This window comes from Gopherus flavomarginatus, chromosome 18, assembly GCF_025201925.1.
Source record: "Gopherus flavomarginatus isolate rGopFla2 chromosome 18, rGopFla2.mat.asm, whole genome shotgun sequence".
Lineage (NCBI taxonomy): Eukaryota > Metazoa > Chordata > Testudines > Testudinidae > Gopherus > Gopherus flavomarginatus.
This window is the reverse complement of record NC_066634.1, coordinates 21153917-21167712: the sequence shown is the minus strand read 5'-3', so window position 1 is coordinate 21167712 and position 13796 is coordinate 21153917. Positions and strand designations below refer to the sequence as shown.

The following is a 13796-nucleotide window of genomic DNA, read 5'->3' as shown; positions in this document are numbered from 1 at the left end:
CAACACTTGGCTATCAGGAACAATTTCCCCAAGCCAGGCTGTGCAGCCACTATTCTGCTTTCATCCAGAGGCCTCCCATCTCCTCCAATGCCCACAAAATGCAGAAAGCCTGTGGCCATCAAGCCTGACTATTAAGCAAAAGGGAGAGAGGTGGATCGTTCCCTGGGGAGGTTGGGCTCTGCTACTCATGAGGCCTCTGCTGTCTCCCTTGCTCCAACTTTGCCCCACTGCTGGCTGGGGATAAAGCTGGTTTCCTGCATAATAACCCAAACTGGAGAATCCTGCCCAGCCATTCCTGCATCCAGCTCTTATCTGGTGGGTGAGCTGGAGCAAGGTTTGTAGAAAGAGACATTCAATCTCAACTCCAAGCGATGGAGATTCCACCCCATCTCTGAGTCAGTTGGTTCCAATGGTTAAGTTCCCCTCACGGTTAAAAATGTGCATCTTATTTCCAGCCTGAATGTGTCTCATTTTAGCTTCTAATCACTGGATCTCAGTCAGCCTTTGTCTGCTGGACTAGAAGGAGAAATGAGTGAGGGCTTGTCTACATCACAAAGTTGCAGCGCTGGTGAGAGGGTTACAGCGCTGCAACTTAGGAGGTGTACACATCTGGAGGGCATCACCAGCGCTGCAACTCCCTGTTTGCAGCGCTGGCCGTACTCCCGTTTTGTCTCGGGTGTAGAGGATCCAGCGCTGGTGATCCAGCACTGGTAATCAAGTGTAGACACTTACCAGCACTTTTCTTGACCTCCGTGGAATAAGCAGGTATCCCAGCATACCTGAGGAAGCCTCTGGTAATCAAGCTGGTCTCCTTCCCCGGTTTGCTCTCGCGTTCCCCGAACAAGCAGGTCTCCTTCCCTGCGGTTTGCAGGGTGGTTCGGGGAACGCGAGAGCAAACCGCGGCGAAGCTGGTCTCCTTCCCCGGTTTGCTCTCGCGTTCCCCGAACCCCCGAGCAAGCAGGTCTCCTTCCCTGAGGTTTGCAGGGGGGTTCGGGGAACGTGAGAGCAAACCGCGGCGAAGCTGGTCTCCTTCCCCGGTTTGCTCTCGCGTTCCCCGAACCCCCGAGCAAGCAGGTCTCCTTCCCTGCCGTTTGCAGGGTGGTTCGGGGAACGCGAGAGCAAACCGCGGCGAAGCTGGTCTCCTTCCCCGGTTTGCTCTCGCGTTCCCCGAACCCCGAGCAAGCAGGTCTCCTTCCCTGCGGTTTGCAGGGTGGTTCGGGGAACGCGAGAGCAAACCGCGGCGAAGCTGGTTTACTTCCCCGGTTTGCTCTCGCGTTCCCCGAACCCCCCTTGAAGCCGCCCAACAGCGCTGCAGTGTGGCCACATCTAACACCACTTGCAGCGCTGGTTGCTGTAAGTGTGGCCACTCTGCAGCGCTGGCCCTGTACAGCTGTACTAATACAGCTGTAACAACCAGCGCTGCAAAACTGTAGATGTAGACATACCCTCAGAAGCATTTATCTATTCCCCCTAAACACACACCCTTCCCCCACAAGACAAGTACATTAAAGCTAGTCAGTTTCACTTTGTCTGTAGTCAGTTTCACTTTCTGGTTATCCCAGTTCAGTTTCCAACACAGCAGGGAACATAACAATTAGCCAGACTGAATTAGACCAATCTAGCCCCGTATCCCATCTCTGACAACAGCCACTATCAGTGGCTGTACAGCAAGCTGCAAAAACTGCTGTAGTGATGGGGTAACTTGTCTCCACAGAAACTATCTTCCTGACCCTCAACACTTGATAGGTATCTCCCTGGAGCATGAGGATTTATAGTCTTTCCAACTCATTTGGGGCCCCAATTTGTCTTTGCCTTGCTCTTTGGGTGGTCCTTTGCAGCAGTGCAAAGCAGGAGCCTTTCATGCCCACTTCTGCACTTGTGGAAAGCACCATGCAAAGTGCAGAGCAACAGTGACTTGTGCCCCTGGGTTATTTCCCCCCCTTTAACCCTTGGCGTTTAACTCAGAATCTTCTGATTATCCCTTGAAATCCTTTTCCAATTCCTGCTGAGCCACCATGAGTTCCACAGATGCAAATGTGGGCTTGAAATTAGTGACTAGTAAATACTATCTAGCTCTTTCCATCTGTTGATGGTATTCTACCCATTTTACAGCTGAGGAAACTGAGGCATGGAGTGGGGAAGTGACTTGCTTTGGGACACTCCGAAGGCCAGTGGCAGAACTGGGAACAGAACCCAGGTGTCCTGAGTCCCCAGCCTCTCAGCAGGCCACACTTCTTCTCATCTTTAAGGCCCACAGCAAAACTGCATTAACAGAGGCCAAATGTCCCCAGTTAAGAGGAAGGATGGTTCAGAAAGAAAGCCTGTATACAGCACCTGGCATTCCCAGGTGGTCTCCCATCCATGCACTAGGCAGGCCCAGGTCAGTTTAGTGTCTGAGATCAAATACGGTCTGGCTAGGAAGGATTGCCCAGTCTTTACGGTGCTACTCTAGGATTTGAGAGATGTGAGTTCAATCCCCTGCTCCACCACAGATTGCCCGTGTGACCTTGGGTAAGTAACTTTGCTGCTCTGTGCCTCAGTTTCCCCATCTGTACATTGAGGTAATAGCTCTGCCCTGCCTCCCAGAGACGCTGTGAGGTTAAAGAATGCCAGATGCTGTGGTGAGGTGATGGGGGCTGTTTAAGGTAGACAGACACAATCTCTGTCTTACCGCCTCCCCAGCCACTTTCAATAAATAAATTATTCAGACTAAACAATACAACACAGACCTCTCTGCATCACTGCATTTCAGCAGACCATTGGTGCTTTACAAGGACCTGCAAGTCACCGTGGTAAGTACAACATGACCACTCAGAACATCAAGGCTGGACTAGCACTCAGACCTCACTGCTTCACAAGCCCAGACCCCACCAGTTGAATTAAAGGAGAATTGCCACTAGCTGTTATCAGTATAGGGGTCTATGACACCCAGGTGAGCAGTTCTGATCCCATCCAGCAGAGGGCACCGGCGCATGCACACACAAGAGCCAGTCATGCTTTACCCAGGGGCCAATATTTTCCAAAGTGACTATTCATCTTGGCAAGTATCAGGGGGTAGCCGTGTTAGTCTGTATCCACAAAGACAATGAGGAGTCCGGCAGCACCGTAAAGACTAACAGATTTATTTGGGCATAAGCTTTCCTGGGTAAATAAACCTCATCTCTTATTCATTTTGGGGGCCTCGCTTTTAAGGGGTCTCAAGCTGTGTAACTGGAAGGGGCTGATTTTCAGAGGGCAAGTGATCAGCATTTTCTGAAAATCAGCACCCCCCCCAACACACTTTTAAAAGCATCTCAAAATCTCTACCCAGGTCTGAAAATCTCAGCCTGTGAAATGTGACTCCTCATCTCGTGGTTACAGCAAAGGACAACTCTCCAACCTCCCGCAGATCTGAGATCAGCACCTTGCAGTCCCGACACTAGACACTAAACCCACTAGACCCCACTCCCCACCCAGATTTCAGAACAGACCCCCAGAGCCCTGACTCCCAGCCCCCATCAAAACAACAGAAGTCGGTCTCGGGGCCAGGAGGCCCCTTTTCAAACCTCAGCGATCCACCCCAAAAACTGGCAGCATTTTGCTGGATTCTTCTTTCCAGAATTCAGCTCAGCTTTGGGTGGCTAGATGACGCAGGGAAATCAGACTGCCTTTGCTGTCAAATTAGGAGCAATTTGAGCAATTGGGCTCTCTGCAGATGTTTAATAAACTGCTGATTATTAATCAATGTGACCTTAATATTTTCCCTGGTTAAGCCTGGAAGACTTTTGCTGTCAGCATAAATGCTGCTAATTTCACTAATGCAATTGATTAGGAAATTGGCCCCGGGTCAAAGATGCTAATTAGCACTAGAAATGGTGCAGGACAACAGCTGTATTTGAGAATGGGGAGGGGTTGCATTACTTTAGGACCACAGTAATTGCCAAATCCAGGGTCCTGAGAGATGATCTGGTGCCTGTAGGAGGAAGGAAATTGCGCCCAGGAAGGAGGAGGGACGTGGAGTTATGTTATATCCCACGTGGATCTCTCACTTAAACATACAGACATCACTACACCTGGGAGTGGTGACAAGGGCCCAGATCCTGCACGATATTTACGTGCCCAACTCCCTTCGATAGCTAAATGCCTTTGAGGACCTAGAACTATGATTTCTATCAGCCGTCTCCCCTAGTCCCACTAATGGCAGCTGAGTTTCCCTCCTCATCTTTGAGCATACAAGTATCAAGAGCCCAGGTGATGCTGTCACGGCAACCCCAAAAGGGGTCAGCAATAACTCCCCTATCCCAGCTGATGGGAAGCAGCAGGAACCCCCTGCCCTCTCTGTACAGGCTCAGAGACGGACTGAGAGGAGTAAAGGGACATTTTAAAGACAGTGTTGCCTAGTGGGTGGGTTACTGGCCTGAGACTCAGGATGGAGTCTATTCCCATCTCTGCCAGCGTAAAGTCTCTTCCAGAGCTGGTGGTGAGATATCAAAATGTTTTCCTGTGGCAAATTGGGACGAAAAGTCGAAACCCTAACAATTTTCACGAACAGAGAAATAAAATAAAAAAATATTTCAGTTGAGGTCAATTGAAACGTTTCCTTTTGATTTCAGGCATTAAAAAAATTATTCTGATTTGCTGAACTGTCTGAACAAAAAGTAGTTATGAACTAGAGAACCAGAAAAATCAGAAAATCATTCTGAAAATATGTCATAACGAAACAATTGTGAAAAAATTTTTCCCTTCAAACATTTTTCAAGTAGAAAAGTCTGTCAAAAATTTCCTGGGGAAATGTTCCCTTTTGACCAACTGGTATTTTCTGACAAAAAAGCGTTTTAGTTGAAAGATTCCCAACTAGCTGCGGTCGTCTCCTGCCTGCGTGCCTCAGTTTCCTCAGATATGGGGAGAATGAGCCAGAAGACTTCCTTTGAAGAAGGCTTTGAAATCCACGTAAATATTACAACTATACGAAGCCACATCAGTGTGCCAGTCCTAACAAAAGGAAGTTTGGGTACCAGAACAGCATCTCGGCATGACTTGACCCCTAGGTCACCTGTATTCTAATGGAACGAGCGCTGCTCAGAATCAGGACTCCTGGGTTCTAACCCTGACTCATTGTGTGACCCCGCACCTCAGATTTATCTATCAGGAATAATGACAGCGCTCTGATCCGCTCCCCAGCTCACCTGGTGTCAGGAAATCGGAATTAGTTTGTTTTTTTCAAAGTAATGTTCACCAGGATATTTGAATGTGCGAGGGTATTTCCTACTGCAAAGGTGGGGATCCAGTCATAACACGCACGGCACTTTTGATGCAAGAAAGGGCGCAAATATAGGCTTACCCCCAAAATGATAGCCTGCAAGGAAAGCTTTGCAGCTATAACTTGGCACCTGGCGTGCTTTGCAAGTGGAAGCCAAGAGGCAGGTTAGGAACCTCATTTTATAGCTAGTGTAACCTTGTCCAAGGTCACGCAATGTCAGACCTGAGAATAAAACCCAGGAGTCCTGGTTCCCAGGTCCCCACCCTTCTCTAAACCCTTGCTCATACCCCCTCTCCCAGTGATCTTGACTCATACATCTCCTACCCTCCAGCTCTAACCCCTAAACCATACTGCCCTCCCAGAAGCGGAACCCAGGAATCCTGACTCCTCCCCCTGCTCTAACCCCTACATCATACTTCCCTCCCAAATACAGCAAAAGAACCCAGGCATCCTAGTCCTCCCCACCCCCTGCCTCTAACCCCTAAACCGCACTCCTCTCCCAGAAACGGAAGCCAGGAATCCAGATTTCCCCGTCACAACTCCTAGGCCCCTCTCCCCATCGCACCACCTCTTTTCCCCCCCGAAGGCCCAGCTGCAACGATATCAAAAGCAGATCGAGTTCTCAGGCACCCGGCATCCTCTTGCCAAGCTCATCATTATCATAATTCCTCTCCCAACAGATCTTGGCTCCGCACGCCAAAGGAGAGGCAAACTAAGCCGGCTGTGTGTCGGAATCCGTCTGCGTGTGAATGTCCTGGGGGGGGATGGACAGCACAGGGCTGGTCTGCCCAGCTCCCCTTGTAACAATAGGCAGATGTTTATCCCTATTTCAGGGAACACATGTTATTTGCCTGATAACTACCCCGTGGGTAATGACAGTAATCAGAAATCGCTGGGAGCCTGTATTCTTCCGAGGCAGTTAATTTGCTTAATTACACACTTGGAAGCTGCATTATTTAAATGGTGATTTATTGCGTGGCTAATCAATGCTATTTTCTGTGCGCTCTGGGTGCGAGGGAACGCGCACATGTGTCGGAATGGAGCAGCCGATGCCCCTTCGATAGGACAAGGGCAGGGAGAGCTGGAGGTGAGGGGGTCACAATGTCCTCACTGGGCACATATCAGGAACCCCCAGGAGCTGGCCGAATTTGCTGTGGCTGGTCCACCCAGAGGATAAAAGTCTACTGCTGCTAGCAGCTAGTGAAGTGACTCTTTTAGGGTAATATTTTGGAGCCAGCGATTAGGGCACTGGACTGAGATCTGGATTCTGTTGCCGGCTCGACCGTGCACTTGCTGTCTGACCATGGGCAAACTTGGGCCTCCACTTTCCCCTCCTGGTCTTTGCCTGTCTTGTCTATTTAACTTATAAGCTCTCTGGGGCAGAAAGCCGAGGGGAAGAATGGCCACACCTGGGATGCTAGCGGAGCCAGGATTCAGTTCCTGCTTCTTGTGCAGCCTTGGATGTTCCAGTGTAGGCCCAGATCCTCAATCACCTGACTCCCCCGGATTGCAAATGTGGGGCAGAGCCGATGAGGCGGGGGGGGTGGCGACTGATTGAGGGGCAGATGCGTGTCTGAAGCAGGGCCTGAGAATCAGCTTAATAAAAATGCGAGCCCTGGCACTAGTAAGTGTCACCGGTGCGCGGTGGGCAGGGCGGGGGACAGGGGGTTTAACACAAGACAGACAAGAAACCCCCATTAGTACTTTGAAAGATAATATTAACAATCTCATGGGCTTGGGGCTGGCCAATCTCATGATGTTTTGGGGTCCGACCTTGATTTTCACACCTTTAGGGTTGGTCACGCTAAGTCAACAGCTCTGCCTTGCCCCACGGGGAGCTGTGTGTGGGTCAGATACCACGATGATGGAGGTCAGCGTAGATGGGGTATAATCCCTCTTTACTTCATGATCCATTGGGTTTTTTCCCCCCAGCATTGATCACTAAGGGGCTGGGGAGTTCTTGCAGGTGGGCATAGTAGGGGGAGTCCCAATTCTTTCTGCTTCTCCGCAGCTTTCAGCTCTTACCTTTGCCGGCGGGGCCAGGCGGGGGGCTCCCTTCGGCCCGCAGCCCCCACGGGGGCTCGCCGTGGCTGGCGAAGTCGCGCATCTTGAGGTAACTGATGGTGAGGCGGACGATGGAGGCTTTGTCCAGCTGGCTGGTGATGGCGCCGGGCAGGGGCAGCATCTTGGCCAGCTCATAGAATTCAAAGTTCTCCTTCCCACGCCGGGAGCGGGCGGCATTGCGGGATTTCTCTTTCCGCAGGGCCTGCAGACTGGGGGGAGGGGGAGCACACACAGAGCGGGGTTAGAGAGCGCGAGGGTTGGGGGGCTGCTCCCCACCCGCCATCTTCCTGACTCAACCAGGCAACACTGGTCCCCCCTCAGCCACCACAGAGGGCACTGCCACTGCCCTTGCCCCCCAACCTTCACCCAATGTGCAGCCACCCAGCCTGCCCCCCCCAATGCAACGCAGCTGTGGAATATTTTCCATTGTGGGTGGAGCCACGATGAATTTTTCCCCGATTTTTCCAGACCTCTTAGTGCTCAGTAGCCTGAATGTGGTGGGCTGGGAAAGAGAATTTGCCTTCCAGGATGGTTGCAGAGGGTTACTAACTTGGCAGGGCCTCTGGGGAGCGCAGAAGGGATAAATGAGGAATGTATTGGTCCGTGGGATGCTCAGAGGGTCTGACGCTGGAGGGGAGAACAGAGACCCAGCACCCCAAACTCTAGTCCGCTCATTCTCATTTGCTAGCTCCCAGGCACCAGAGCAGAAGTCAAACTTTGCATCTGGCTCTGGACAAGACACCGTAACAAGGGGGTCTGAGAGTGGGCTGGTTTTGCTGCTTCCTGGACGGTGTCTGCTCTATGGACACCAGACCCCTGGCCTGACAACCCGGCCCCCTCAAAGCAAATTAAAAAAAAAATCCCTCACTTTTTTTTCTTTAAATCACAATTTTTAAAATAGTGCATCTGGTATCCCTAGCACGGAACATCTTCAGATTCATGGATTTCCCAACCTCCCTTTAAGGGTATCCTCCTTTTACAGATGGGGAACTGGAGGCCTGGGGCAGCCTGCCCTAAGCAACCTGCTCAACGGGGACTGAATTGAACTTTGGTCTCCTGAAACCCTACCCACTAAGTCCCCCTTCCATCCACAGCCAAAGAGGGAACAAAGAGGGTGCATCTATACTGCAAAAAACCAACCCCATGGCACTGAGCCTCCAAGCCCCCAACTGACTCAGGTTCACGCTACGGGGCTTCAAACTGCAGTGGAGATGTTCCTGCATGAGCCAGAGCCTGGGCTCCGAAACCCAGAAAACGGGGTGGATCTCAGCATCTGGACTCAGGCTGAGCGGGAACGTCTACACTGCAGGTTTAAACCCCGAGCTGACAGTCAACGCAGGGCGAGGGGTATCTCTGGCACCACACAGCCTGCTGCAGAGCTGAGCAAATACTGGATTTTGCAGATCAGCCACCAAACCAAAAAATAAAATAAAAATTTCAAACATTTGGTTTGATTCCACTGAAACAAATGTGTTTTTTTTCCCCAAAATTTTGCATTGAATTAAAAACTTGAAAATTTTTTCAAAAAATTAAAACTTTTTGGTCACCTCGAAAGGATTGTGTTTTGAGTCAGCTGTTTTCAGGCGTTTTTCACCCTTTTCTGTGATTTTTCTTTGTTTAAGGATTTTTTTTTTTAATTTGGGTGTTTTTTACCCTTGTTTGTGGGGATTTTAGTTTTTTGTTTTGATGTGGGTGTTTTCCACCCTCTTCCGTGGCTGTGTGTTTGGTTTTTTAAAGGCCAATCTGAATTTGAAATGGCATTTTAAAACAAAAGTTTTTTGCAATAAAGCCACCTTTTTCCCTCTGCTGAAGCTATTTGTGCCCCGAATTCATGGATCGTTTTGGAGCACAGAAAGCTGCATTTCTCCACGAAAAGTCTGTTGAAAATTTTTCCCTCCACTCTAGATCTGAGCACTGCTGCAGCTGCCAGGCCTGCCTGGGAGGATCCCTAAATGGGAGGGGCTCCCGCTGTGGGGCTGGTGGAATCAGACGAGGGATCCCAGGAGCGAGTGGGGCAGTCGCTGGCACATTTCCAGTTAGTCTCATGAGGCGGGATACACAATTCTTGCCATGAGTCGCCCCGGAAGCTGCCGGGACTTATTTGTCTAGCATCAAGTCTAGACTCACGGAATGGCTAATAACCATGGAGCGCTCTGGGTCCTCTCCCCATGAGGACACAACCCTCAGCGACAGCTCCCCAAGGACACTGGGGAAACTCTCTACGCTTGGCTGCTAGCCAGCTCAGCCTCCAGCTGGGAGCCCCGCCAGTGGCCGAATGGAGGGGGCTGCATTTGTGTGGGATGTTTCAGCCAAGGGTTTCTGCCTTCAGAGATATGGTGGGGGGTGGGGAAGACCCTTAAAAGCGTCAGAGCGACAGTTCAGTTCAGTGGCAGACGTTTGGAGGCTGGTCCCTGCTACCCCAGGATGAGAGACTGTCAGCAAGTGGGCCTGGAAAATCCTCACCGCGGGGAGGGGCTGGAAGAGCAAAGCGTGCAGCAGGAGGGGGTACAGCAGGGGGCTAGAAGGCAGGACTCCTGGGTTCCATTGCCAACTTAGGGGGAAAGCGTTTAGTGAGTTGAGCAAGAAGGATTTGAAGTCAGGACCTCTGGGGTCTATTTCCAGCTCCGAGAGGGGAGTGGGATCTAGTGGTTACAGCAGGGGGGACTGGGAGCTCGGACTCCTGGGTTCTATTCCCAGTTCAGGGGCAGGGGGAAGTGGTGTCTAGTGGTTAAAGCAAGGACTCCTGGGTTCTATTCCCAAGCTAGGATGAGAATGATGACTAGTGGTTAGAGCAGGGGACTAGTAGCCAGGACTCCTGGTTTCTAGTCCAGCTCTGGAGGAGAGTTACTTCTCATTGGACCTCAGTTTCCCTCAAGGACAACACCATCTCCGGGGGCGGGGGGGGGGGTTATCTGGCTTTATTAACCCACACCTGTACGGTGTTTTCAGACACACAGGTGGAAGGGGCTGTATATGTGCAAAGAATCCATCCTCTTCAGCATCTTACCAGGGCACCGGCTGATTCTTAACCAACAGTCCTTGCAAGAAGTCCCACTCTACGCTAACGCACTTCACCTCATTGCCGAACGGGGCTGCCATCGTTACTCGGGGCGGTGTGCTCCAGACTGGCCGACTTCAGGCAGTCTCTGAGTGGCTGCCTCTGGAGAAGGACCAGGCCTCCTACAGGAACAAGAGGTGAGACAGGCTCAATTTTCTTCCCCGCCCCAGGGAGCCACCGCACGGACGGAGGAAGCGCCTGTCGCTGAAGACCCTGCTGCTGTTGCCAAGGGCTAGGGGATGATGAAGAAGAGGAGAGACTAGGGTGACCTCTGTGGGAGGCAGTAAGGCCTAGTGGATAGAGTATAGGCGTGGGACATGGAAGACCACTGTTCTAGTCCCAGCTCTGCAGAGTGACCCTGAGGGAGTCCCTTTCTGTGCCTCAGTTTCCCATGCCTCTATGGGGAAAATAAGCCCCTCCTTAGATTGTGAGGTCTGTGGGGCAGGGACTATCTCTCACTTGATGCTACCATAACTCATGCCAGGCACAGCTACGCTAGCACTGCAGAGTGCTCCTCCTGTGCCAGGATAGCTGCAGCTACGCTAGGGGCATTTGCCGGCACTGCTGTCCGTCACAGATCCCAGCTCTTTGTGCCCCTGCCTGAAGGAAGTCTGTTGTGCAGACCTGGTCTTTGCTCAGGCAGGAGGCTTGGTCCCCAGAACAGGAGCTGCCCATAGGCACATGGCCTAGATAAGGGTGGATCAGCTGCTCATAGAATATCAGGGTCGGAAGGGACCTCAGGAGGTATCTAGTCCAACCCCCTGCTCAAAGCAGGACCAACCCCAACTAAATCATCCCAGCCAGGGCTTTGTCAAGCCGGGCCTTAAAAACCTCTAAGGAAGGAGAATCCTCCACCTCCCTCGGTAACCCATTCCAGTGCTTCACCACCCTCCTAGTGAAATAGTGTTTCCTAATATCCAACCTAGACCTCCCCCACTGCAATTTGAGACCTTACTCCTTGTTCTGCTGGGAGCACGTAGGGCATAAGCTAAGATTGCAGCTGTATCCTTCAAGGATAAGCAATGGAGACAGACACAATTTCTCTCTCCTTAGAATGAATGGGAGAGACCACCAGGCTCACTGGATCTCTCGCCTCTACATGAGATGAGAGCAACACCCCCTTCTTTGACTCTAGGGTCCCCTCTGATGCTGGTACAGACCAGCACATTCACTTATTGGTCTGCATCATGCAGGGAACAGCTGCCAGAGAGGTTAATAATCTTAGACCACTATTATTACAGTAACACCTGAAATCAGGGCCCCGTCGTGCCGGGCGCTGCCCAGACACACAGTGACCGAGATCAGGACCCCGTTGTGCCGGGCGCTGCCCAGACACACAGTGACTGAAATCAGGGCCCCGTCGCGCCGGGCGCTGCCCAGACACACAACAACCGAGATTGGGGCCCGTCGCGCCGGGCGCTGCCCAGACACCCAGTGACCGAGATCAGGGCCCCATCATGCCGGGCACTGCCCAGACGCACACTGACCGAGATTGGGGCCCCGTCGCACCGGACACTGCCCAGACACACAGTGACTGAGATCGGGGCCCCGTCACGCCGGGTGCTGCCCAAACACACAGCGACCGAGATCGAGGCCCCGTTGCGCCGGGCGCTGCACAGACACAGACCCTGCCCCAAAGTGTTCACAGACAATCTAAATACACAAAGGGCCCTGAGAAGATCAGCAGCTGCACTGGGACAAGAACCCAGGTGTCCAAATTCCCACTCCAGTGCGCTATCCACTAGATCATCACTCAGCTCTTCCCTCGTTCTTCCTCTATTGCAGTGTGTGCGGGTGGGTGTGTGTGGGGGGTTTATGATCTCCAGTTCTTTGCCCCCTGAGAGTGCCCGACAGCATGCCCTCTGCTGGTGGTGGTGCCCCATGCATGCTGCCCAATCAGCTTTTTTAATTGCACTCAACGGGATAGAATCTCAGAACCCCAGGATGAGAAGGGACCGCAAGGGTCATCTAGTCTAACCCCCTGATAAGGTGCAGATTTGTTGGGTCTAAACCACCCAAGACAGATGACTCCACCTCTTTTTGAAAACCTCCAGTGAAAATGACCCTCTCCCCAAGGCGTCTGTTCCACTGTCCTACTGTTCTTACAGTGAGGGAGATTTAATCTAGATCGGCTGGGCTGTAGTTTGAACCCACTGCCCCTTGTCCTGCCCTCTGTGGCAGGAGAGAACAACTTTTCTCCATCTTGCTGATGGCAGCTTTCCAAGTATTTGAAGACAGCTATTGTGTCCCCCTTTCATCTCCTCTTTTCCCAACTAACCACATCCAGCTCCTTCAGCCTTTGCTCTTACGGCTTGTGTTCCGTCCTTTGATCATCTCTGTCGCTCACCTCTGGATCCTTTCCAGTTTCTATACGTTGGTGACCAAAAATTGGACGCTATTCTCCAGCTGAGGCCTAACCAGCGCCGAGCAGAGCAGTACCGTCACCTCCCAGGACTTGCCTCTGTTACTGCAACCTAAACTGCACTTGCTTTTTTATTTTACAGCAGCAACGCGTTGCTGACTCGTGTTGAGGTTGGGATCCACAACTCCCAGCTCCTTGTCAGCAGCGCTGCTGCCAAGCCAGTTACCCCCCATTCTGCATTTGTGCATTTGGTTTTATTTCCCTAACGGAAGCACCTTCCATTTGTCTGTGCTGAATTTCATTGTGTTGTCTATAGCCCAGTTCTCCAATTTATCAAGGTTCCTCTACCCTCCAAAGTGTTGGCAAGCCCTCCCCCCACCCACCCCGCACCACCACCCCCAGCTTTGTGACACCTGCAAATGTGGTCAGCCTGCTCTCTCTATACCTACACCAAGGGCATTAATAAAGATGTCAAACAACACCAAACCCAGAACAGATCCCTGGGGAACCCCCCTCAAGACCTCCCTCCAACCCGACATTGTTCCATTAATCGTTACTTTTTGTTTGCAGCTGTTTAACCAGTTACGTATCCACTTAATGGTAGTTCCGCTGAGCCCGCATTTCTCCAGCTTAGTTATGTCACATGGGACTGTGTCAAAAGCCTTGCTGAAGTCCAGGTATATGATGTCCACCACATTCCCCCTGTCCACCAAACCAGTTACCCTGGCAAAGAAGGGAATCAAGCTGGCTTGGCAGGGTTTATTCTTGGTAAATCCAGGCTGGCTGCTAGCGATCACCCCTTCAGCCTGCCGGCATTCGCCAGTGGAATGTTTGCGACATGGCTCTGGTAGCTCCCAGTATTGAAGTCAGGCTGATGGGTCTATAGTTCCTTGGCTCCCCCTTTTTAAAGATGGGCTCTACGCTGGCCCTTCTCCAGCCTTCCGGGATCTCTCCTGTCATCCATGTGTTTGTATCATCGCCTGCGGCTCTGAGATTTCGTCATCTAATTCCTGCAGTACCCTGGGTGAATAGCACCCAGCCCTGCTGATTTGACTTCATTCGAATTGGTCAGA

At 51.6% G+C, this 13796-nt stretch overlaps 1 protein-coding gene across 2 annotated transcripts in view; it reads right to left on the bottom strand.

The window, feature by feature from the left end:
* Positions 1 to 13796, bottom strand: part of NPAS1 (neuronal PAS domain protein 1) — a 96200-nt gene that overhangs the window by 67098 nt on the left and 15306 nt on the right. For both annotated transcript variants that reach the window (XM_050928427.1, XM_050928428.1), the window contains exons 2-3: positions 10311 to 10483; positions 7265 to 7512 (exon numbers count right to left, since the gene is read on the bottom strand). In XM_050928427.1, coding sequence (XP_050784384.1) covers positions 7265 to 7512; positions 10311 to 10402 — 340 coding nt within the window. In that variant the 5' untranslated portion in view covers positions 10403 to 10483. The remainder of the gene's footprint in view (positions 1 to 7264; positions 7513 to 10310; positions 10484 to 13796) is intronic.